Source organism: Prionailurus bengalensis, chromosome A3 (assembly GCF_016509475.1).
Source record: "Prionailurus bengalensis isolate Pbe53 chromosome A3, Fcat_Pben_1.1_paternal_pri, whole genome shotgun sequence".
Taxonomy (NCBI): domain Eukaryota; kingdom Metazoa; phylum Chordata; class Mammalia; order Carnivora; family Felidae; genus Prionailurus; species Prionailurus bengalensis.
In genome coordinates, this window is record NC_057354.1 from 38,640,521 (window position 1) to 38,666,610 (window position 26,090).

The 26,090-nt window shown below is 38.5% G+C and overlaps 1 protein-coding gene across 1 annotated transcript in view; it reads left to right on the forward strand.

Moving 5' to 3' along the window:
* The window catches only part of SPTLC3 (serine palmitoyltransferase long chain base subunit 3), a 133,302-nt gene that overhangs the window by 45,508 nt on the left and 61,704 nt on the right, over positions 1-26,090 (forward strand). The window contains exons 5-6 of the mRNA XM_043602898.1: positions 15,993-16,117; positions 18,294-18,387. Of these exons, the coding sequence (XP_043458833.1) occupies positions 15,993-16,117; positions 18,294-18,387 (219 nt within the window). The remainder of the gene's footprint in view (positions 1-15,992; positions 16,118-18,293; positions 18,388-26,090) is intronic.

Consider the following 26,090-nt stretch of genomic DNA (forward strand, 5'->3'; position numbering starts at 1 on the left):
TTGTGTCCTGTAGGGGGCCAGATACAGAATAGGAGTCCCTGCTTCTGCTGAGTCACGGAGCCCAGAGAAGCCAGTCAGAGATGAAGATCCCAGTTTGGACTGCCCACAGACTAAGTTTTTTCTCTCTTTACTCAGCCTTCTGAATCACTGGGCTTTTACTTGCTTCACTCAGTCTCCAGCTTGAGCTCTGGGAAGAAGATTTTAACAATTTTCAAGGAAACAGTGAGAGAGCAAAATAGAAGCCACCCACACTAATTTTAGGCAAAAGGAAGAACTGATAACGAGGGTGGATATGAGCAGTCAAAAAATAAATAAATAAACAGGGTACCTTTGAAAGTATTCTGCAACATAAACAGTAACCTTAGCATAACATGCAAGAATGTAGTAGTGTAATGTTGAATACCATTTATTTCAAGAAATGCAAATAACTTTTGGACAACATAGGCTATCTAGTCTTAAGAGAATGGTTAACAGTGCCAGTGGATTATCAATGAAAATTTGGGACCAAAGAGGCTTACCAGTTTAGTAACCAAAAATACTTCTTAAGGAACCCAAAGTAAAAGTTTAGGAACATTTAATCACTTAAGAGTACTTCCCCAGAGCTTTTAAAAATAGTTTCCAATGTTCAAGGGGGAAAGCACACAGAATCATATTACAAAATATAAAACTAAACAAAAACAAAATCAAGAGGAAGTATTTGAAGCCTTGTGAAAGGATAGAAGACCACACATGGTATTTTAGCCAAAATATGTTAAGAAGACCATATTTGCCCAATGAAAGCAAACAACTGAGATTTGGCCAAAAACCCAAACTCAACTATGTGCTGTAATAAAAACAAACACACGTAAGTTAAAGTTCTTCCAGGGGCACCTGGGTGGCTCAGTTGGTTAAGCATCTGACTTCGGCTCAGGTCATGATGTCGTGGCTTGTGAGTTCAGGCCCCGCGTCGGGCTCTGTGCTGATAGTTCAGAGCCTGGAGCCTGCTTCGGATTCTGTGTCTCCTCCTCTCTCTGCCCCTCCCATGCTCACGCTCTGTGTCTCTGTTCTCAATAATAAATAAATGTTAAAAAAATAATAATAAAAAAGTTCTTCCAAAGGATGAAAAGTAGATAGATCTCAGCCAGACACTTGCCTCTCACCTGCCTGCTGCACCCACCACCAATGCACTCAGTGCCCAAGAGGGAGGTCCAGTCAGTAAAAAGGGCAACAAAGAGAGAGCCCAGGAGTAAGGTTGTTTGCCTGATCTGCACCTGCAAATATTAGAACTCAGCCCGAAATACACCGAGCTGCAAGTAACGATAAGTAATGAAACATTTCCAGACTCATATGTACACAATTGCAAATGCTGTTTTTAAGAGGTGAAATGACGTGCTGCTATTTAGTGTCATGTACAACGAAATAATCGTGGCACGCAGAATTAAGGGAGTCTTTGACTGTCTTGTGGTCAATTTAACCTTCCATCTAGGCTGATGAGGGGAAGGGTGCATTTTTTAAATATCCTAAATAGGAAGCAGAGTGACATGGCAAGTTGGAGTCACAATCAAGCATTTAAAATGCCAGACACATTTTTAATTCTTGTCTTCTATATTCATGGGTGGGGTTTTTTTGTTTGTTTGTTTTTTGTTTTTTGTTTTGGTTGGAATTCTCCTTGATCGGGGCAGTCTACTTCAAACTGTGTGCCAGATACCATATCTTTGGTAATTACAGCCTAGTTATTCCCAAGAATTTTGTTAACATGTCATGAAAGATTAGAAATTTCTGATTTTGGTGTGTTATTGCAAACTCTAAACTGAACCGCTTCTCAAAAGTTGAAGATACTGCTGCTCAATATCCTTTTTTTAATGTGGTTTGCCTCCAGATTTTTAGCTGGAAAGTCACCTGAATAACTGTTTACATTTAGATTTTCAGTACTGGGATTGAGAATTGTGTACAAATTGTTCATGATGTCTGAGGATTAACATCAATCAATGATCAATAATATCTCCTTTATGCAAGGCATCCCCGCATTTGATCTTTGAATTTCTTTATCTGAAAGAACTATTTAATTTTTCTGTATGTGGAAGATGTTTGTCTGCCTGTATTGGTTCGACAGTGAAAATGTAATGCAGCAGCCCCTGGGGGAAAGTAATCGTATAATTGCTCATTCTTCTTTCATATGAATTAAGCTGAAGAGTAAAGAAGAAGCTAAACTTTAAAAAATAGACAAACAACGTAACGTGTGGCGCCAATGGAAACAAAAAGGAAAACAGAAGATTAGCTTAAAGTTATTAGCCACTAAACACAATAAGAGATTCACCTTATAAAAATGATGTGGAGAGCCCATAATGAAGACAGATACAACTCCTAAGTCCTCTATGAATCAAGTAACATTATTTTTCTGTACACCTGGAAATTAACATAATGAACTATGGGAGGCTTTGAAAGTCATGTGGGTCAATTTAACATTCCACAGGATTATTAGAAACAAAAGAAAGAAAAATAAAATAGTGATAGGAGACTACAAAGTACCTCCCAGTCCTTGAAAAGTAAAGGAGGAAGGAAGGGAGGGAGGGAGAGAAAGAAGGAGGGAGGCAGGGAGGGAGGGAGGGAAGGAAGGAGAAGAAAGGAAGGCAGGGGGAAAGGAAGGAAGATATAAAACATAAAGGACACTAACAATTTAACTATTGAGCTTCATTTAATATTTATATATTGAATTATGAGCCCTAAAACATATTACCAGCATAATTCATCTTTCTAAATAGTTACTGAATTTTCACAAAAAATTTACTATATTTTATGCAACAAAGAAAACCTCTTTAAATTCCAAAACATAGAATCTACAGGGGTCACATTCTTGGATCACAGTGAAATAAAGCTAAAAATAAATAACAAAATTAGAAACAATTCCTTGTTTTAAAACCTCTGGAAGATTTTAAAGCCCTTTCCTAAAAGGTTCTTGAATCAAAAGGGAAATGAACTTACATTTACATTGCTTTAAACATGCAACTAACAACTACGAGAACACCATAGGGTCCAGCTTTTTCTTTAAGAAGAAAGATTGAAGCTAGTAAAATAAGCTACTCATGCAGTAAGGAATAAAAGGAAAACAGAAGTATTGAATTATTAAAAATAAAAACAAACAAATTAGAGAAGGACAGTTTCTATTGGACTAAGGCATCTGTATTTTAATAAGTCACTAGAAGTGATTTTGATGAGCAGCAACGAGTTGATGACCACTGAACAAAATCTGACAAACAAGCATTTAATAAAAGGAAAATTGAAGGCAGTATTACTTAGTAAAAAAAAAAAATGTAAGCAACTGACATTGCAAATCCAACAGTGTATTCAAATAACAAGATGCTAGGATCAAGATGCTAGGATCAAGTCCCCTTCAGGGACTATGAGGATCATTAGCCCAATAATAAAGCAATTCATGATATTGAAAGATCCAAAGGGGCCCCTAGGTGGCTCAGTTGGTTAAGTGTCCCTCTTGATTTCAGCTCAAGTCATGATCTTATGGTTTGTGAGTTTGAGCCCTGTGTTGGACTCTGCACTGACAATGTGGAACCCACTTGGGATTCTCTCTCTCCCTCTCTTTTCCTATCTCCTGCTCTCTCTCTCTCTCAATATAAATAAAATAAACATTTTTAAAAAAAAATGAAGATCCAAGAAGAAAACACGATTATCTTGATAGATATCACTAAGCATTTATAATATTCCTTACACAAATTTTAATAGAATAAAAATAGGAGATTCTAGAATGCAATAAAAAAATAACTACTTCAAACAAAGAAACTGTACTACATTTCATGATGAGACACTAGAAGCTTTCACTTTAAAGTCAGAAAAAAGATGAAGATATGTTTTACCATCTTTAATATTTGGAAGTACTAGACAACATAATATTCATTCACTTTTCATTCTTTAAGTCAATAAATATTTATTGAATGACCATCATGTGAGAGAATAAGAAGTATAGGTATAATAAGAGGTAAATTAACCATTATTGCTAGATGATCTGATTGTTCACCTCTCTGGTTTTCAAGCTGTGATCTGTGAGGAGCAAAGGGGACCTCTGGAGGGGCTCTGTCTTGGGGCCACCACAGAGATAAGAGGGAGCTGAGAAGGAGGGACAGAGTTTTGGTCTACTTTCTTTCATTTTACATATTTAAATAGCAAAAAAAATATTAGAAATAATAAGTATCTGGGACGGCTGGGTGACGCAGTTGGTTAACCATCCAACTTTGCCTCAGGTCATGATCATGCGCTTCGTGAGTTCGAGCCCTATGTCGGGCTCTGTACTGACAGCTCAGAGCCTTTAGCCTACTTCAGATTCTGTGTCTCCCTCTCTCTCTGTCCCTACCCTGCTCATGCTGTCTCTCTCTGAAAAATAAATAAACAATAAAAAAATTTTAATAATAAAATTAATAAAGTCAACAATCAATAATCAGTAAGAAGATATATTAGAGAAATTATACTATTCATAAGTATGAACAAAACTAGCAAACACCTAGGGAATAAACTTATGTTCAAAATGTCTAGAAACTATTTGAAGAAAACTGTAAAAATTTTGTAAAAAACTTAAAAGAAGACTTGAAAAAATTAGAGATAATATATCCTAGAAGGTAATTACTCAGTGTTATACTTGTTTTTAAATGTTTGTTTGTTTATTTATTTAGAAAGAGAGAGAGCGTGTCCATGTGAGCACATGAGCAGGGGAGGGGCAGAGAGAGAGGAAGAGAATCCCAAGCAGGCTCCACGCGGTCAGTGCAGAGACCCACCCGGGCCTTGATCTCACAAAGTGTGAGATCATGGCCTGAGCTGAAACCAAGAGTCAGACGCTCAACCGACTGAGCCACCCAGGAACCCCTCAGTGTTATACTTCTATATCAGTTCTTCACCAAATGAGTATGTAAACTGAACACATTCCTAATGACATTAATGGACAGGATGAGGAGGTCAGGGAGTGGAAGTGGAAGTCTAGAGACAGGCACACTTGGCACACTTATTTGTAGACAATAAAAACAACTTTGGGACACCTGGGTGGCTCAGTCCTTTGAGCATCCAACTCTTGATTTTGGCTCAGGTCATGATCCTAGGGTCATGGGATCAAGCCCTGTATCGATCGGGCACCATGCTGAGCATGGAGCCTGCTTAAGATTCTCTCTTTTTTGGGGCACCTGGGTGGCTCAGTCGGTTGAGTGTCTGACTTCGGCCCAGGTCATGATCCTGCGCTTTGTGGGTTTGAGTCCCACGTCGGGCTCTGTGCTGACAGGCTCAGAGTCTAGAGCCTGCTTTGGATTCTGTGTCTCCCTCTCTCTCTCTGCCCCTCCCCCAGTCTGTCTCTCTATCTCCAAAATAAATAAACGTTAAAAAAAAAATTCTCTCTTTTTCTCTCCCTTTGCCCCTCTCCCTTGCTCCCATACTCTATCTCAAAAAAAAAAAAATTAAAAGAATGATTTTTCCTATCAGTTGGAAAAGGACCAATTATGTCATAATTAGTGTCATGATAAATGGCTGATCATATAAGGAAATAAGTTAGATTCCTACTTCATGTATTATATCTAAGTAAATTACACTTGTGTAAATTGCAAATGCATTAGAGATTGAAATATAAAAAATAAGAACAACCACCACCACCAGAAATAACTACATAAATAAAATCAAAACTGAGTGAGTAAGTGAGGTGATGAATAAATGAACAAATAAACACAGGAAAAGGACTCCAACAATTCAAATACAAAATGTACTTTTCTGCTTTCCTTGGTAAGGGCCCTGCTAGGACTATCAGGCTGTAGCTCCTCTGATATGTGCAATGCCTCTGTCTTAGTCCAATCAAACTGCTATAACAAAATATCACAGACTATGTGACTCATAAACAATAAAGTTCATTGCTCACCATTCTAGAGACTGCCAGCATGGTCAAGTGAGGGCACTCTTCCATGTTGCAAACTTTTGGTTATATCCTCACGTAGTGGAAGGGATGAGCCAACTGTCTGGGACCTCTTTTATAAGAACACCGATCCTATTTATGGAGGGCTTCATCTTTCTGACCTAATCACTTCTCAAAGGCCTCACCTATTACCACCATCACTTTGGGCATTAGATTTCCAATATAAATTTGGGGGAGACACAAACATTCAGACCATAGCAGCCTCTTCCGTAGCTTGTCACTTGGATCATATTTCAGTTCTACCCATAATAACCTCCAGCAGAATTCACCTCACCTAATTCACCTTACCCAGAAGAATGTCCTCTTAGAGGGAGGGATCCATTTTAAATTACTCTCAGACTGACACCATGCAACACAGGCCACCCATGTCCATGGAAAACAGGTACTTTTCCCTGTTAGAGGAAAGGAAGCTTGTTCCCAGCCCAACGTCTAGGCACAACTACTTGCCCTTCAGATTTGTCAAGCCTGATTCAGATAGTTGTCTACTGTGTCCTCATGCTCAGGAGAACCGGAGAAAGCACTCCCAGAAATCATAAGGGAGAAGAGCCAACATAATGAAGCATTTAAACTCCTGTACGTAAAAGTCATGTCCGCGAAGTTAAAAGTCAAACAACAAAATTAAAAGAAGTGGGCCAAGATTTTGACAACGTGCAAAAGAGCAAAACTGCACAGTCAGGATAGTGTGATGTTTCTCCATCTTTTCTTCTTTATCACTGCTTCCTGTGGTATTTTAACAATGCATATATAATAACCACCTGTTTATTGAGGTCATGGATATCTGTACCTTATACACAGAGTAAGTTATCTGCCTCCATCCAAGAACAGGTGGTCACTGTCGGGAGTAACATCATCCCTGCTGAGAATGCATAGGGTAGTAATTACCTTTCAAGAGAAATAGATGGTGACTAGAAGGGGGCACAAAGGGACTTCTTAGGTGCTGTCTATATTGTTGTTTTTTTTTTATCTTGATGCAATTTATACGTGTGTTCACTTTTTGAAACTTCATAGTGTTCTATAATTACAATTTGTTTCCTTTTCTTTTTTTTAAGTTTATTTATTTCTTTTGAGAGTGAGAGACAGTGTATGCGTGAACAGGGGAGGGGCAGAGAGAGAGGGAAAGAGAGAATCCCAAGCAGGCTCCATGCTGTCAGCACCCAGCCCAATGTGGGGCTCGAACTCACAAACCATGAGATCATCACCTGAGCTGAAATCTAGAGTCGGTTGCTTAACAGGCTGCACCACCCAGGCACCCCAATTTGTTTCCTTTTCTATATGTATGTTATAGTGTATGTATAATGTATATGTTTAGTGTTTGTACAGTGTAATGAAAATCTTACTTTAAGAAGTAGATCCAGTACACAAATAGGCAATTATAAGCAAGCAAGCAAGAAAGAAAGAAAGAAAGAAAGAGAAAGAAAGAAAGGTAAATGGCCAATGAACCTGTGGAAATACTCTGCCCCAATAATCAAAGAATGTTTAAGACATGGAGTTCCCATTTTTTGCCTGATTGGCAAAAGTTTAAAAAAAAAATCCCATAGTTTCAAAGGAGTAAAGGGCACTCTTATAAACTGTTGATAGAGTATATTGGAAGGCAATTTGAAAATGTATCAATAGAAAGCCATGTAACTCAGCAATTTCATTTTGAGAAATTTTGCCTTAAAATTTTTGAATAAGTGCTCAAAGATGTATGATCAAGAATAATCAGTGCAATATGTTGAATAATAGTAAAAACTGGGAAAAATAAGTTAATTTCCAACAATAGAAAATTGATTAAATATACTTGGTAGGTCTGGTTAACATAATGTTATTTAACCATGTAAATATTATAAATGTAATTTCTTAGCACCATGATTGAGAGCAGAGGCTCTGGGTTTAGTTTCTTCAGTTCAAATTCTAGTTTTCCCCTTTGACTTGCTAAGGCTTGAGATAAACTCTGTGCCTTCCTGGCCTTCAGTTTTCTCCTCTGTAAAATGGAAAATAGATTGTTAAGAGAATTAAACAAGTTTTATAACAGTATGTATATCATGAGTGCATTTTTAAAAATATATTTTACTTGAATATTTGCATGATACAGATGGTTATACTGTATTTTGTATTTAATTTCTGATTCTTCCACAATGATCTCATATTTCTCAGGTCAGTTATTTCCTTAAAAGTCAACAAGAGTCTAAAATGAAGGCACAGACTTATGAAAATAATTCTGACACTTCCAAGACATGCCCACTAAATCAGACCAAATTTTCCGGTCTATTGAAAGGACCCTGCCACAGGCTATGTGGATTCTTGAGCTTAAACCGCTGGCTCTCAAACTTCAGCTCACATCAGAATTACCTGCAGGGCTTGGAAAAACACAGGTTGTTGGCCCCACCTACAGTTTCTGGTTCAGCTGGGCTGGAATAGAACCCAAGATCTCACATTTCTAATGACTTCCCAGGTGATGTTGATGCTACTGCTCTAGGCACTAAACTTTGGGAACCACTGGAAACTATGTTGCATGGCCGCCTTTCTTGACCAAATTAGTCAAACGTTTTCCAAAAAGGCAATGGTGTTTTACTTTATGTGGAGTGAATACCACATATGCCTGGGAGCGGAGGAGTATAAATAAAAACTGTAAAGTAGGTAAGAGGCAAGCCAGAAAATCAGAGAAGCAAGTTGGTTTTGATGTCTGAGTGCATCCTGCCACACATTGCTGGTCTAAATGTCCAAATCCAGGAAACGTTAAATTCAGGCAAAGGAAAGAGAAACTTTTGTTTCCTTTCTTCCCCCCTCCCCCACTTTTATCCTATAAGGGTGTTTCGTTTCTCTCTCTCTTTCTTTTCCTGGGTAAGAGCAAATGTGTAATAACAGTATATGATTTGAATACATACCCTCTATAAGCCCTTTGTGCTGCTGGCAACTGTTGGTCAGAAGTTCACTTCTAAGAAAACACACTCATGAAATTGTGGCAAGACTAACTCTGCCTCAAGCAAAGCTCATCTCTACTTAGAGACTTCTCTTCCTTTGAAAAGGAAAGCCTTGTGCTTGATTCAGCTCATCAGGGAAACCTGAATAGTAAACATACCTCAAAACTGCCTAGTGCAGACTATTCACTCAAGTCATAATTGGAATTTTAAGAAGTAGCCTTCAAACAGCTTCATCTTAAAAACATCAGAAGGGACATATTAAGTTAGGAAATGATGAGACTGGATAGAATAGGAAATTATTTTCCATGTTCAAGCTTCGGGTGTGATATTTATGTTAGTTGTAATGTACCAATTTGCTGAAATTTCTATTTCTCAGTTTGAGAACATGATCCTAAATCGTTCGATAATTTTTCTCCCTCTTTATCTTCCTGGAAAACTGTCTGCTATCATTTCATTCAAATTATCATGGCTCTTTCTGTGTTTCTTTCTCAAATATTTGTGTCTAGATCCAGGAAACGTACAGTCTCACCAGCCTGAACTATTGAAATAGGGGCCAGCCTGAATCTGCAAAATGTCTGAATTAAAGCAATTTCAAATAAATATCATCTTATGGCCTTAAAGTTCCTATGAGATTGAGCAGTTTCTAAGAAATTGCTACTAAGTAGAGATCTTGTTTTCTTTTTTAAAAAAAGCAATTTTAATTAATACCATTTTATGCAAATCAATGCTATAAACATGCTTTAAAGCAGTGGATTTGATTAAATAAGCTATAAACATCCCCACATCAATTAGCTGTACCTTCTTAATTTACACAGCAAAACCCTTCTTCATAAACAGTGCCAGCTCCTCTCCAACCAAATTATTGTAAATTCTGATTAATGAGATTTCATTGTGTTTCTCTTAAGCCTCTTTACTTTTCTGTAAGGGTATTTTTAACGGGAGACAGACTCTCAGGGGAATTGTTTGGGAGTAGGAAAATGAAAGCGTATCTCAGTTTCTGAAAGCCTTTTGGTAATTTCCAGATACCTGTTATAGTTCTGACAAGGTAATTGCCCCTCTCTTGACAATGACAGAAATTACAGCACAGCCAAATTGCAACGAGCAGAGATATTTCTGCAAGTGCAGATTTGGCCTTGTAGGTTCAACAGAGCCAAGTGAGCATAACAATTCAACAAGATATCCTAATAATTTTATGTAAGTATAATACTTTCCAGCAAGGCGATGCCTGGGATGAGTGAACAAAGTTGAAACTCGGAATTTCAGAATATGTGCGTGTTCCTCCACCCTCTCTCCACCCACACAAATAGCATACGATGCGATGCATGAAGCCTAGAGCTTTTTAATAACCTGCCAATCAATGTGTCTGCAGTCGGTGGGCTGAGGAGTCAAGACTGGACACCAGTTCTCCTGGGTTCCACTGAAGAGCTCTTGGCACTACCCCATACTATTCATAGCTAATATCAGAGACCATCTACCTCAAAGGTCACCCAACTATTCCAGCTGCCCCGTTTTCGTACTGCCTGCAGGTCACAAACACTTCGTACAATTTTAAGTGGTCAAAAAAAATAAAAATAAGAATAATATTTTGCAACATGTGAAATTATATGGAATTCAAATTTCGGTATCCATCAAAGTTTTATTGGCACACAGCCACAGCCATTCTTTTGTGTATTGTCTATGACCACTTTCACTTTATAATGGCAGAGCTGAATAGTTGTAACAGAGACCGTCTGGCCCACAAAGTCAAAATATTTTCTCTCTGGCCCTCTATAAAATGTTTGCTGTGTAGATGAGCACTCGCCATCATAGCAGTAGGGAAGAGGAGTCCTCTAGATTTATTAGCAATTGTTCAGATTTCCAAATCCAGTGCACATCAACGTATATGAAAGTTTTGTCTCTTTTATTTCATTTAGACACACACAAAAAAATCCTGTTACATCTAAACACACTAAGGATACAGATTAACTTTCATTGACACCAGCACCTATGTGTATCCTTTATAGTCACTGATACCAACTTGAGGAAGACCAAGGACCTTGTCAATGTCTACTCTTAACTTCCCACATTCAGGTCCCCAGTTCAAGCAAACTGGCTCAGATGTGGGCTGATATCCATGGCACAACTGGAACAGCCAGATGAGCCCACTGGCAGGTTGTCATGACAAATGCCAGTCTGCTCCTAGATCAAGTCTAAAGAACAATATACAAACAGGATATTCTGGACAAAAAGTGACTACAGTCACAATTTGAAAACTAGTCTTCACGTGTGCCACACAGAAGACATGGGTGGTGAAACAGGCTTGTTAATAACACCCACAGCCTTTACTATTATTAGTCAGTGTCAGTTTGAAGGCCAGCAGTCTTTATGTTCTGACTAAAGAGTATGAACCAATCAGTATCAATAAAATCCAGCAGAAGTATCCAGTCTATAAACATAATATCCATACTTTCTCCTGCATCTAATTTTTATTGATTTGACTGATGGTGCTAAGCCCAGTGTTTGGCGCATGAAAATACCATGGAGAGAGCTGGGAAGAGGATACATCCTGTTTGTATTTGTTCTTTTATTCACAAAGCAGGTTTGCAGTATCCCATTGGATAAATAAACCTTCAGGATGAGAATTAAATGTCAATATATGCACAACGTAGCAATTTGGAGATCCATTGTCACTAGCCAATTTGCGGCTGTTGTTGACCTTCAGAGACTGAAAAACAGAAACAAAACCAAAGTCAGAGAGAAAAAGAAGTAAAAATTACTGTGGATTTATTTGTACCTTTGGTTAGGACTATAGCTATGCTTTCTTGGGATTTAAAAAAAAAGTCCATATTTACATAATAAAGACAAAATGTTGACTATAATTTCTAGAACCACTCAAGCACTCAGACCACCAACTGCAGCTTGACATGACTCAGGCACCTCCACCCAAATTGGGATATAGCCTGAATATTTACAAAAAGCAAGCTTGTTACGTTTTTGTGACTGCTTTGTTTCCTCAAGTCTTCCTACATTTTTAGTTCTTCAGTGTGAAGAGCAGGAGGAGGAAAGTAGCACTCTATTAATACAAATAAGCCATACTTCTCAATATTCCTTAATGAACCACATCCCACCCAGACAGCTTTGCTAACTTTGAGAAGCATGGCTTCCTGAAGTAGAAAATGTCTAGCAATCCTGAGACTCTCTCATATCTATTTATGAAATTTGAGCCAGGAGCACCAAACAGAGAAATTCTATGATAAGGTGGGTTGGGGGTGGGAACTGTTGTTTTCTATAAATGAAGATAAGCTCCTACGTGCAAAACCACTCATAATTCATACCTCAGCTGTGAGATGTCTGGTCATAGAAATTGGTATATTTGAAAATTAGTTTACTATCCACTTGACCACTGGAAATCCAGAAGAAGGCTGGATCTGTAGACCTAATATGGATACCTGCATTTCCTCTCTTCTCCCTCTCCTTAAGCCAGGGCTAATGATAAAGACCTCATAGAGGGCAATTTCTCAGGTTGTTCTTGGACACACCCACTTCTTATTAGTTGGTTGGCTGTTTGATTGCTTACAATACATTCCACATAATCCTAAGGACTTTTGGTGGTGCAACTGTTACAGATAAAGCCCTGGGATGGCAGATTTGGGTAATATGAAGGTGGAGAAAGATATCACAGAGAGTCACCATGAACTTCTACTCATCACTTCTGGGTGACTGGGCCAGGACACAGTTGTCACCCAAGTCTCTGGGAAGGAAAGGCTCATGGGGAAATTTACCAAGTTGGCAATGTTTGGGCACCTTTCATCCTTGCCAGGGACTTCTTCAGGTATGGGTACTTTCAAAGTGGAGCTCACTACTTAGACACCTTGTTGCCCTGGCATCACATGGCTTCTTGACCTTCTTCCATGTGCAGTCCCCTACTCTGGGCTCAGTTCTGTCCTTATACTCCATCAAAAGTCTGCATGCTACTCAACAAGCTCCTAGTGTGTGTTAGTTCTGCACTAGTCTCTATGGTTGCCAAGATGAACATCCTGCACACAGTATTGGCACGCTGAGGGCTCTTTCTGTAGTAGAGAAGATGGCCCCATGAATGTTCTTAGTTCAACTTCATAAGTGCTATAATCATTATGTGATGAAGCTTTTGTGATCTCAGAAGAAACTGACCAAGTGTGCCTGGAGAAGTTGAAAATAGCGCCTGAGGGGGCGCCTGGGTAGCTCAGTCGGTTGAGCGTCTGACTTCGGCTCAGGTCATGACCTCACAGTCTGTGAGTCTGAGCCCCGCGTTGGTCTCTGTGCTGACAGCTCAGAGCCTGGAGCCTGCCTCGGATTCTGTGTCTCCCTCTATCTCTGCTCCTCCCCTGCTCATGCTCTCTCTCTGTCTCAAAAATAAATAAAAACATTAAAAAAAAAAAAAAAAAGAAAACAGCACCTGAGGAAAGACATCATGTTAGGTGGATGTCAAAAAGTGAGTGGGAACTGCAAGAAGACCATTCTATGTGGAGGAAAAAAACAGTCCCAACATCAGGGAAGCCTAAAACAGTACTTCTCCCAACCTCTCTGGAAACTTCCAGAAGAGTTAGCCAGAGGCTGTTCTGTTATTTAGCAGAAGAGCTGGGCCAGAACCCAAGGATGTCATGCCCAGGCCAATGGCCTGGTCACTATCTATCGTGGGGTCATTCCCTTTGGATGTAGTCTCTGTTAGGTAAAAACAAATACAATGAGTGATTATGTGCCCATGTCACATCTTTAAATTTTAGTATTCCTTTTTTCTCTCTATCTTTGATAATAAAGTTTTAAATAACAATTTAAGTTTTAACTCCCCTCCCCCCAAGCTTGAGTAAAATTGATTCTGCTAGAATACTTGTTTTACTATGGTTTCTGACATTTGGGAGGATAAATGAATTCTGAACTGAGAAGAAAGGCCAGCAGCCATCTGTTGTATGACAGTGTGACCTCTCAGGAAGGGCAAAGATGATACATGAAATGTGCTCTTTCATATTAAATGCAAAATAAAATTTTGAACTCACTAGTCAATGCCTTCTCAAGTTCAACCCTTCACCATTTTAGCACAAGAAGCAAGCTAATTTACCAATTTAAATAAAATTCTGATATCACACTCTGTATAGTAAAACATGTTGACTCTTTAGGTTGAAAAAAGCATGTTTATAAGTAATCCTGAATGTGCTAACAATATTCCTCCAACTTAAAGCTGAGTTAAATCTGCTTCTGTGTTCTGTGGTTGCAAATTACGTACCTCCACTTGTACATTTTTGTGTTTTGTCCAATGAATCATCTCCAGCAGCAGTGTCCAATAAAAATATAATGCAAGACATATATGTAATTTAAAATTTCCAGGAGCACCTGGATGGCTCAGTCAGTTAAGTGTCTGACTTCAGCTCAGGTCATGATCTCATGGTCCATGAGTTCGAGCCCGGTGTTGGGCTCTGTGCTAATAGCTCAGAGCCTGGAGCCTGCTTCGGATTCTGTGTCTCCCTCTCTCTCTCTTGCATTCCCTCACTCTGCTTGCGCTCTGTGTCTATCTCAGAAATATAAATAAACATTAAATTTTTTTAATTTTTAAAAATTAAAAAATAAATGAAATAAAATGAAATAAAACTTCTAGTGGCCACATTAAAAAAAAGTTAAAAAAAAAAGTAAATTTAATTTCATTATGGGTTTTGTTTGACCCAATATATCCAAAATATTATCATTTGAACATGTAATCAATATAAAAATATTTATGAACCATTTTACATTATTTTTGTTATTGTTTTTGTTTTGTTGTACTAAACGTTCAAAAAATAGTGTGTATTTTACTCTTACAGGACATCTCAGTTCAGACACTAAATTTTCATTGGTTAAAGTGAAATAAGTAGAATATAATCCTACCCAGATAATAAAGTTGTGTTCAGTGGAAAATATTTTACGATGCTTCAGTTTTTAAGTTTAAATAAAGTTAACTAAAATTAAGTACAATTTAAAACTCTATTGCACTAACCACATGTAGCTCGTGACTACTATATTGGACACTGCAGATCTAGGACAGTGACGGCAAACAGAAAAATATGAGGATCATTAACAATTACTCTTAGTAAGGCATGAGCGATTCAGTATAAGAAGGAGCCAGAGCATAAGCACATAAAAGATAACAGAATGGTAAAACATGAACTTTGGAGTTAGACTGGATTATCTCTGTTGGTTTTTATCTGTGACCTCTTTACACCTTGGTTTTCTAATCTATAAAGTAATGATAACTGCATTATTGGGCTTTTAAGATTAAATGAGATAACTTGAATGGTAACCTTTGAAATCTAGCACACTCCAAAGGTTCAATAATTTATAACTAGATTTACTACTGTCTATAGATGTCATGGGATCTGTTTGCATTTAAGTGTGGGGCACCCCCTGGGAGCGTTACAATTTAATTAATCACTTGAGGGATGTAGGGTGAGGGAAGAGAAAAATTGTGGTATTTTTTGTAGGTTTTATTGCATTATCAATATTTATATATAAAAGTACACCAGTTGTTAAGTATTAGATTTTCACAAAGCAAACATACCCATGTAACCAGCATTGAAATCTAGAAACACAACATTTAGAGAATCTCAAAGGTCTCCTTGTGCTCCCAACAAAATTAACCACTATCCTGACTTCTAATGAGAGAGGGTGAGTGGGAGAGGGGCAGAGAGAGAGAGGGAGACCCAGAATCTGAAACAGGCTCCAATCTCTGAACACAGTCTGTCAGCACAGAGCCTGACGCAGGGCTTGAACTCGGCAACGGCAAGATCTTGACCTAGGCCGAAGTCGAACACTTAACCGACTGAGTGCCCTAGGCACCCCAGTTTGTAAACTTTATGTAAATGGATTCAGCCTGCATGCATGTGTAAGTGTCAGACTTCTTTCACGCAACAATATATTTGTGAGATTCTTTTCATTTTGTTGTGTGGGGCACTATTGTTCCTTCCTGTGTTTAATTCTGCTCTGTAAATATCTCCACAAGGCATTTAATTCCTTCATTCTGCAGTATGTGAACATTTGGGTTGTTTCTTGATTGGGGCTGTGACAAATATACATACATTCTCACACATGTCTTTTGGTGATGCACTGGGTTTCGAGTTTTCGATCTTGTTGAGAGAAGGGAAAACTGACTCATCCTATCATTTCCTGTGCAGGAAGTTTGGATAAACACAAAGAGTTGGAGAACCTTGTGGCTGAGTTCCTGAATGTAGAAGCAGCTATGGTCTTTGGGATGGGATTTGCAACTAACTCAATGAATATCCCAGCACTAGTTGGAAAGGTGAGAATTTGTTAACATAATTGTCTTCTTCCGTGTGCCTAAGAATTACAACTCTGGGCAGGTACTATTAGAAGTATGGCTGAGAAGTTCCTTTTTTTAGGAAAAGCTGATTGGATGTCCAGCTTTCTATTTTTTTTATTTTTTTTTAATGTTTATTTTGAGAGAGAGAGTGTGAGAGAATGAGTGCAGTAGGGGCAGAGAGAGAGAGAGAAAGAAAGAGAATCCCAAGCATTCTCTGTGCTGATGGCACAGATGTGGGGTTCGATCTCACAAACCGCATCATGACCTGAGTTGAAATTAAGAGTCAAACATTTAACTAACTGAGTCATCCAATTGCCCCTGGATGTCCAGCTTTTTAAATATAACAGCTTAGTCCAGCAAATCTGTTCATAATGATATTTCAGTTATAGAATTAAAGCCCTAGATGTAGGTCACATCTCATCTTTGATGATAGTTTAGCAAAAACAGTTAAATTTTTAGGTTCCCAAGTCCCCAGGTGCAATGCAGAAAACACTTATTGGACATTTATTTGAACAAAACATTTTGCTCATGCCACTCATTTATTTATTAACAAATCACTTGTTGAGAAACTAGTTTGCCCTCATATAAGGCAAGATACAGGACAAAGATGAACAAGATCTGTGCCTTGTAAGTTTATGTAGTATACAGTCTGGTGGGGGAAACGATACACCAAATAAAATAGGATGAATGCCACAGAAAAGGCATGCACATACACGGAGAAAAGCAAAAGAGTTGCTTCCAAGCTCTTCTTAAGAAAGGCTGAGATGCTCGTGCAAAGTGTGTGACGTGAGAACTGAATCTGTTACTTGTCTGTTAAGTTTTTTTCTTTAAGGTAAGGAAGAGATAGCAGCATGCATAAAGCACTGAGCTTTGGAAGAACTAGAATATAGGGTAGTGGATGATAAGGAGACTGGAGATGAAGGCAGGTGCCAAATTGCACAGAGCCTTGTAGTTCTCCTTGAGTGTTGGAAATTCTTTCTGAGGAAAATGGGGACATTGATTGGCTGCGTTTAAGTAAGTGCCATAATCAGATTTAGATTTAAAAAATCTGACTCATGACAACTGAATGCAACATATTATCTTTGATTGGATTCTGCACTGAAAAAAATAGAAGGAAAGAAAACATTTATAAAAGACATTGACATCATTAGAACAGTTGGGGAAACATGAATTTGGGCTGTCTCTTAGATGATAGTACTACATAAATGTTGGCTTTCTTGGGCGTGATCATTGCATTGTGATTTAGCCAGAGAACATCCTTGTTCTTAGTAAGTACATGCTGAAGAATTTAGGGGTGAAGTATCATCAGGTTTATAAGTAACTCTCAAATGTCCACCAAAAAATTATAAATACACACATACTCATCTAGAGTATTGTTGGCTCTTCCCCAAAAAACTTACAACACTTCATGTGTGAACTTTCTAAAGTATGAGCAAGAACTCAAAGCTTCTGGGTGGCCACAAAAACAAATGGCCACCATAGTTTGTCTCTTCATTTTTTGTATGCTGGAACAATTTTATAGTTTTGAAAGTTTTAAATTAAAAAAGGAAAATAAATTTACAACTGTAATTTATAAGAAGTAAATTTGATTGATCTTTTTCACTTGCCTCAGACTGAATTGCCATCCATACTTTTCCAAATGCAAAGTTTTTAACTGGAAAGCGTTGATACTTTGGTCTACGATGATGTCAATACAGAGGAGAATGAGAATAGGAAAACAAGAGCTTGAAAGACCCTACAGAAAAGACCCCTCCCCTCCAGAACAAGAACACCATATCCCAAATAATCCAACGCATGATTGAGGAACCCCAGCAAATCCACAACCCACCCAAAGTATATCCATTTTCCTGCCAAACATCAATTCTTTAGAAAATGCTAGCTGGCATTTAACCAAGATCTTGAATGATCTTCTCTGATGAAAATCAAATGCAAATGATTAAAGATATAATCCCTTAAAATAATCCCCATGTTCATCAACTAATTGTCTACAGGATTTTACCCATATAGACACCAGGTAAAACTCTTGGCCTTTTAAAATGAAAATGGGTTTGAGGGATGTCTGTTAAAGGTCTTGAAGTGTCGTTCTATTTCCACATGCTATTTTTCTTTAATTTTATTTATTGGCCTGTGCTTTGTGTGTTTGCTTTCTGAACAGGGATGCCTCATTTTAAGTGATGAGTTAAACCATGCATCTCTCGTACTCGGGGCCCGACTCTCAGGTGCAACCATAAGGATCTTCAAACACAACAGTGAGTATCAATGCATCTCTCCTGACATATACTGCTTTCTTCTAGAACATGCGGCTTTGTCCTTGCCCCATTTGAATGGGGGAACTTAGCCTCATGAAACACAATTATGTTTATTTTCACTACTGGCTTGTTAACCTCTGCTGACCTTAAACAAATGGTTGAAGTGTCTTAAACACCCAGATTGCTAACTGTAACCCAAACACATTAGTGTCACTGTTATTTGTGGTCTTACAGTGCAGCCTCTGAAAACATGACTGATCTCTCAGGACTGACATTTAATCATCAGAAGTGTTATAACTCTCCCTTTTCTATAACTCTGACTTAGGAAAGTTTTAAGACTTCAGTTTTATGTTATTGTCAGGTAAAAAGTGGTGTTCTTCCTTAGAAGAACTCCTTTCACTATTCCCACCCAGCACATGCTTACAATCTACTAGGAGAGGCAGATATGTATCAAAGTAACTGTATTGTGGGTTAAGTAGAAAAAGGGCCACAGCAATATCAGGCAGTGATTAAGAGTACAGGCTTTGGCCAGTGGATCTCTTCATGCTCACCAAAATGGCTAAAATAAAAAAGATGACAACACCAAATATTAGCAAAGATATGAAGCAACTCTCACCCATTGCTGGAGGGTACAATTATACAACTTTGAAAAACAGCTTGGCAGTCTTATAAACATATCCCTATACCATGATCCATAAATTCTTCACCTTGGAATTTCCAGCACATGTCCACAAAAAGGCTTGTACAAGAATGTCCACAGCAGATTTAGTCATAATAGCCAAGACTGGAAACAACCCAAATATCTATAATAGGAGAATGGAAAAGATCTGTTACATTCATATAATGGAATATGACTCTCTGATTTAAAAAAAAAAAAAAAACAACGGAATAAACTACTGATACCCACACCATGGATGACTCTTCAGAAAAATTATTTTTAATGAAATAAACAAGACACAAAATAGTATATAGTGTATGAGTTTGTTTATAGCAAATAAAAAACAGACAAAACTAATCTATGGTCATAGAAATCACAAAGATGCTTGACTCTGATTGTAGGGGAGGGAATTGGTGAGAAGAGGCATAAAGGAACTTTCTGGGGTCATAGAAATATTTGATATTTTGATTGGGGTGATATTTACATTCTTATTAAAATCATTGAATTTTACATTTAAAATATGCCAACTTCCTCATAAATAAATTTTCCTAAAAATATAATTGTTATCATACAATATCTTTGGTATTAAAGAAAAAAGTATAGGCTTCCCCCCCCCCCCAAGCATTTGTGTCCTTGTCCTATAGCTTATTAGCATGTGGTCCTAGTCAAATTATTTAACCTTCTTGGATCTCAATTTACTTATTCCAAAAATGATAATTACAATGCCTGATTCACTGATATGTAAGTGAAGGCATATAAAGTGCTTAGCACAATGCCTAGCAGTGAAAACTTCTGAGTCACTTGTACCTGTTTTGTTATTGTGATTATTATTATCCTCATCATTTTCATTGCCAGTGCCACCAAAGGATAGTAGAAAACATTATGATGACCCAGAGGAATGCAAAGATCATTTCACTTTGGGGATTGCATGAGATGGATAGTATTTGCCATAGACTTTGAAGGATTAAGAGAATTCTGATCAGGGATATGGGAAAGGAAATTTCTAAAGAGAATAACCTGGAGTGTGTAAAAAGCAGCAAGACCTCTAGTGTGAGGCTGAACTACTGGAGAAGAGCTGAAAAATAAGGTCTTGGCCAGTTAATGAAGAACCAATATGTTATATGATATATATGTGTATGTATATATATACATATATATATATATACACACATACATACATATGTGTATATGTATGTATATGTATATATGTATGTATATGTATATATGTATATATATATGTATAGGTATATATGTATGTATGTGTGTATATATATATATGTGTGTATATATATATATACACAAACTAAGATATATGTACTTCAGGAAGCGACAAAAGGTGTTTGGACAGTTCTGCTTCATTCCATGCTGATCTCTGGATGAATTGGCTTTGTTCAATGACTTTAGTAGCCCTCCCTCGTGTCTAGTGGCAGTGAAAACAAAGGTATAAGCTTTGATTTGAGATAGGCTTTGAACAGCCTCAAAAGGAAAAGACCCATCTGCTTATGGATTGTAAAGATCAACTGTCCCCATAATAGTTCTCGTACACCTTCACTATCCTGCATTTGTTACTATTTGGAATTTAACCCAAATTCTACCATTCTCCAGATTTCCCTTGGCGGTCTATAGAGATGATGATAGAAAGATAGATGATACATAGATAGATAGATAGATGATAGATAGATAGATAGATAGGCAGACAGACATGTGTATATACTCAACTGGGAGACTAAACGTTTTCTTAAACACTAACCAAGAGTTTCCTACTCTCCAGCGTAAGACTTTATGGTAGTGATTCTCCAATGATTACCCCCCCCCCCGCCCACCTCCCGGTATTTATGCCTTGAATAGTCCCTTCCTGGATTGTCTCAGGATTGGTTTATGTGATTGAAAGAATACAGTAGAAGTGATGATATGTCATTCCTAAGGCTAGGTGTTAAAGGCTTATGGCTTCTGCCTGTTCTCTCTGGCATCACTAGTGAGGGCACTTAAGCAGCCTATACAGAAGAACTGAGGCCTCTTGCCAACAACCACGTGAACAGGATATCTTTACTGATCTTCTGGCTTCACTCAGGCTTTCAGATGACTGTAGTTCCAACATCCTGACTGCAGCTCACAACTTTCTTGAGCCAGAACACCCACCTAAGGTTCCCAAATTCCTAACCTGCAGAATCTGTGGATAATAAGTGTTAATTGTGTTGGGGTAATTTGTTACGTAGCAATAGATAACTAATACAGCTTCTCTAGCCGCCATTGCTGGGGCAGAAGCTGGACACCCAAGTGTCATTTCCTACTTCTTCCTCCTTTGAATCTAAAATGAATGACTCAGCAGACTCAGAGTCCTTTTATGCCACTTACACACCCGGTCACTGGAAAAGCAGCCAAAATGACTTGCAGGACAAGCCATTCTTGATCTACATAGAGACAAGAAACTTGAGAGCTTGTAACACATAAGCCAGGAAGTGAAACTGGTTTCAACTAATGCTTCTTGAGACAATTTCCCATGGCCAACATGGCGAAGGAACGTCAGGCCCTGACCCGCTATGTTAACAGCCCTTCCTTTTGAGGGGAGTGGGGCAAGGGATGGCTTGAATTGATTCTTTTCCTGCTGGCTGAGGCTAAAATATGAATAGAAGAGATAATCATCCCCTGCATTCCAATCCCACAGTTATCAAAAATTCTGCTGTTATTCATGGGTATATAGAGTAGATGCCAACAACATGAACACATCAATGAAGATTATTTCCACATTTTTGTTCAAACACAAATATATACAGATGATTGAACAGAAACCATACAGTGGGAAAATTTCTAAGCAGACCCCTACAAAACAACCTTATTTTAAATACTCAAATAAAGTATGCAGTTCACCCACAGATTGAATCTTTCCATTAGTTCCAACTGCTCAGAAATTGTTCCAGGGACAGAGAGAAGTTCAGCCAGCTTCTCCTGGTCCTGCCCATGCCACCCTATGCAGTTATTCCATATCTCTTACTTCAGATTCTAATCTCAGGATAGCAATTCCAGTGAAAATACATCCAACAGAAAGCACAGTAACTATATCAGGAAGAAATCCGACAGCATCTGGACAGCTGGTAAAAACTGATATCATTGGTGAGGGACAGGTGAACATTGTGTGTCTCCAGATGTGATACACTGAGAAAGATTCAACATAACTAACATAGTATACAGATCAGAACACTGAGTTTTATTGTTAGACAACCCCAAAGTAGAAACACTTTGTTGGAAAGAAAACAAAAAAAAGGGAATGTATTCTGTAAATATGCTAATATCATAAAAAACAAAGAAAGGCTGAGGAGATGATCCAGATAAAAGGATACCAAAGAGCTGTGATAACTAAGTACAGTACCAGACCCTGGACTGGATTCTGAAAGAGATAGGGAGATGCTATAAAGGACATTCCTAATTCACAAAATTGGAATATGTCCAGTAGGTTAGATAATACTAGGTAAAATTAGTTAGATAGATAAAAAAAATTAGTTAGATAGATAAAATTAGATAGATAGATAGATAGATAGATAGAATGATAAAGTAAATGGAATAGTGTTAAAAGATGAATCTGGAAAAAAGAGTATGTGGGAGTTCTTTGTAGTACTCTTATTCTTATAATTTTTTGTTGAGTTTGATATTATCTTCAAATAAAATTTTAATTCCTTAATTTTTGGTGGAACTTTAATTCCAGAATTTCATTTTATCCACAAATTTTACAAAGCTCTTAAAACATTCAGTAACTTATTCTTCACGCCTTCCCTTTGTGTTCCCAGAAAACAGAAAACATTTCTCATTTACATCTTTCTAAGAAATGTTAGCTGTGGTCGTTTTATACCGGTAAACAGCACTTACTGCAAATTTACTTTGTGCCAGATGCTGAGCTAGTGGCCTTCTCTGAGGTACTTATTTAATCTCATGGACAACCCCATGAGGTAGGTGCTAGTTTACAAATGAGGAGATCCAGGCTTTGAGGTATTAAACAACTTGTCCAAGATCATACAACTGCTCAGTGGTGAAGCCCGGAGCTGTCTGTATAAATGCTGCCCCTTCCAACTAGCTGAGAGTGTGTGCAATGCGGGTCCCGATTCCATCATCTAGTGAAAATTCTATTATTAAGCTGCTGTTGCTCTTCAACTTTCCGTGGTTGGTAGAATAATGGCCTTTAAAAATGTCCATGTCCTAATCCCCAAAACCTATAAATATATTATGTGATAAAGAGGAATTAAAGTTGCAGATGGAATTCAAGTTGCTAAACAGCTAACCTTAAAGAGATTGTCTGCATGGGTCCAGTGTAATCACAGAGTCTTTAAACGCAGAAAAGGGAAGCAGAGGAGGGAGTGTCAGAGTGATGCCATGTGAGCAAGACTCTGATGGTCACTGCTGGCTTTGAAGAGGGAAGAAGGTCACACACCATGGAATGCCAGAAGCCTCTGAAAGCTAGAAAAGGCAAGGAAATAGATTCTCCACGTACAGCTTCCAGAAAGGAAGGCATCCATACCCACACATTGATTAAAATCACGTGAGACCCATTTCAGATTTCTGGTCTCCGGAACTGTAAGAGAACATGTTGTTTTGAGCCATTCAGTCTGTGCTAATTTCTTACAGCCTGGTAGGAAATGAATACACTTTCATTCTCACACACAAAGCCTTTGTGCCCACTCACTAGCGTGCTTACTACCTTTAGGAATGGGCACAATTTCCCAGCTATTGTGTTTACATCGCGAAAACAGTCACGTCTGAGAGAGGGGTTCCTCCAGGGGCCTTTGAATGACTTCTTCCTCGAGATGTGAGAGAGATGAGACGGTGTACAGAGGAGAAAGAATTAAGTAGGATCACGGTATGTAAGGCATCAGTAGCTGCTGACTGTCTTTCCCACTTTGCTGTTCCCAGGATACTACTAAATTCCTCAATAGACAATGATGCTTTAATCCTCAACGTGCATCCATGAGATTGGAATAATAATGTAAAGAAGATGTAGAGGATATTAAGTTGCCTTCCTGTGTGGGGATAAGCGTACAACACAGCAGAGACCGAAGCTAATAACGTGTGAGATGGGTTCTTAAGAATGGCCGCCTAAACCAGAATGTACTTAAACATCGGGATGATGGGATTTCACACAACCGTCTACTTGTTCTGCCCTCCTGGGCTTTCCTCTGCCTGTGACCTCTGCTTACACCTTGAGATACTCCCCTGACTTTGGGAGGAGAAGAGGTCCTGTTTTATGTAAATCAGTACTAAAGGATACTCTTTGTTATTTAGAGCAACTGTATATCAGTCAGAATTGTGGATCCTTAATTTTTTAACTGTGTATGGCTAAAATATACCTAAGGTGCAGTTACACCTATTCAGACCAGTGTAAGCTTTGAATTCTATTTGGACAAGCTTGATGTTCAATCCTATTTGAACAGCTTAAATAACGTCAAGCTATTCCTCATTTCTCTATTTCCCACAAGATCAGAACAAGCAACAAAGGGACCAAACAGAAGGAAAATTCTGAAAGGGAACAGAATCAGAACACACAAAGGCTACCCTCCAGGGGAAAATCTCCAAGGACTCAGAGTGCATTTTTAGCCATACCAAATTCAGGTACTAGAATTCTTTATCACCATAGATTAACTCTTCCTGGATAGTGAATACGGACAATTACTGAGACCATATTTATCGCTAGGCACTATGTTAAGCCCTTTGCATAATCAGTTCATTTAATTTTAACAAAACCCCATATTTATAGTTCTTTCCATTATCTCTACTTATTAAGAGAAAACTGATTCTCAAAATGATTAAATGGCCTGTCCAACATCACACATGATAAACGGCCAGAGTCCAAATTCAAACCCACGTGTGTTGCTCTTATTGTGGTTCATTTCTCCCAGGAGCGACCCAGAGACAAGGGTTTGAGTGTAACTCATTTATTTAGGACATGATCCAAGGAAGCACCAGCAGATGAGCAGAGAATGGAGACAGAGAAGGAAAGGCAGCCAACAAAAGGCATGTTGTCAAGCAGGTTACCACAATAGACAGCCAGAGCTTAATCCTACCTGGGAACTCAGTGTAGACATACTTCAGTGGGGTGCGGGAACTGGGTTATTTATACACCAATTCCCATGTGTGGGAGGTTGGAGGCTGTTCCTGCTTAAGCTCAGTATGCCCCCACAGCCAGGAAGAAAGCTCTTGGACCAAGAATGGCCTGTGTTTTCAATAAGGAGCCAGGCTGAGGGATATAGGCAGGGCCTGTACAGCATGTGCTAACTAACACTCTTACCCACTAGCTAAGTCCAGCTACTTCCAGGCCATATCAGTGAATTATTGTGTAAAAATCAATCTATATGATTGCTTGTCCTGTTAGTAGCCTAAATTTTAACCCAGAATACTAAAATTTAGCCTCTGAATTCCTCTGGCTAAATGCTAAGAATATCTCTGCATTTTCTCCTTTGGGCAGCTTCAGTGAAATAGCCAGTCCTTGGGTTGCCTTTGTGACTCATTAGGTGCCACAAAAAAGACTCTTCAGCACATTTGACAGTCTAAGCTACAGAGTCAGCTCTGACCAGTGACCAGTAAATCTGTTCTCCACTGCGATTCTGGTGCATTTTGAGAAAGTGGGCCGCAGCTCCTTGGGGCATGCAGATGCCTTTGGTAGACACATCCTCTGGGCTGAGTATTAACACCCTGGCATTTCAGGACCTCAAACCCTGGGTAAATTTTAAGTCTCTGGAAAGGGTGACATCTTGTTGCAGAGATATGGGAAAATCAGGACTGAGTTATTTTTTTTCTCAGAACCTGCTTACTTTGCTGGTAATTACTTAGGATCTAGATTCTGGAACAGTGTTTCTCAGACTTTAACATACACTGAATTCACTAGGGGGTGGTTGTTTAAATGCAGACTCTGATTCAGTAGACCTGGGGCGGGGCCTGAGCCTCAGCATTTCTGCCCATCTCCCAAGTGTCACCAGTACTGCTGGTGCAGGACCACACTTACAAGGCTGTAGGGTAGGCAGGCAATCTCCGACCTAAAGGGCGTCATAAAGGGCTTCTGGAA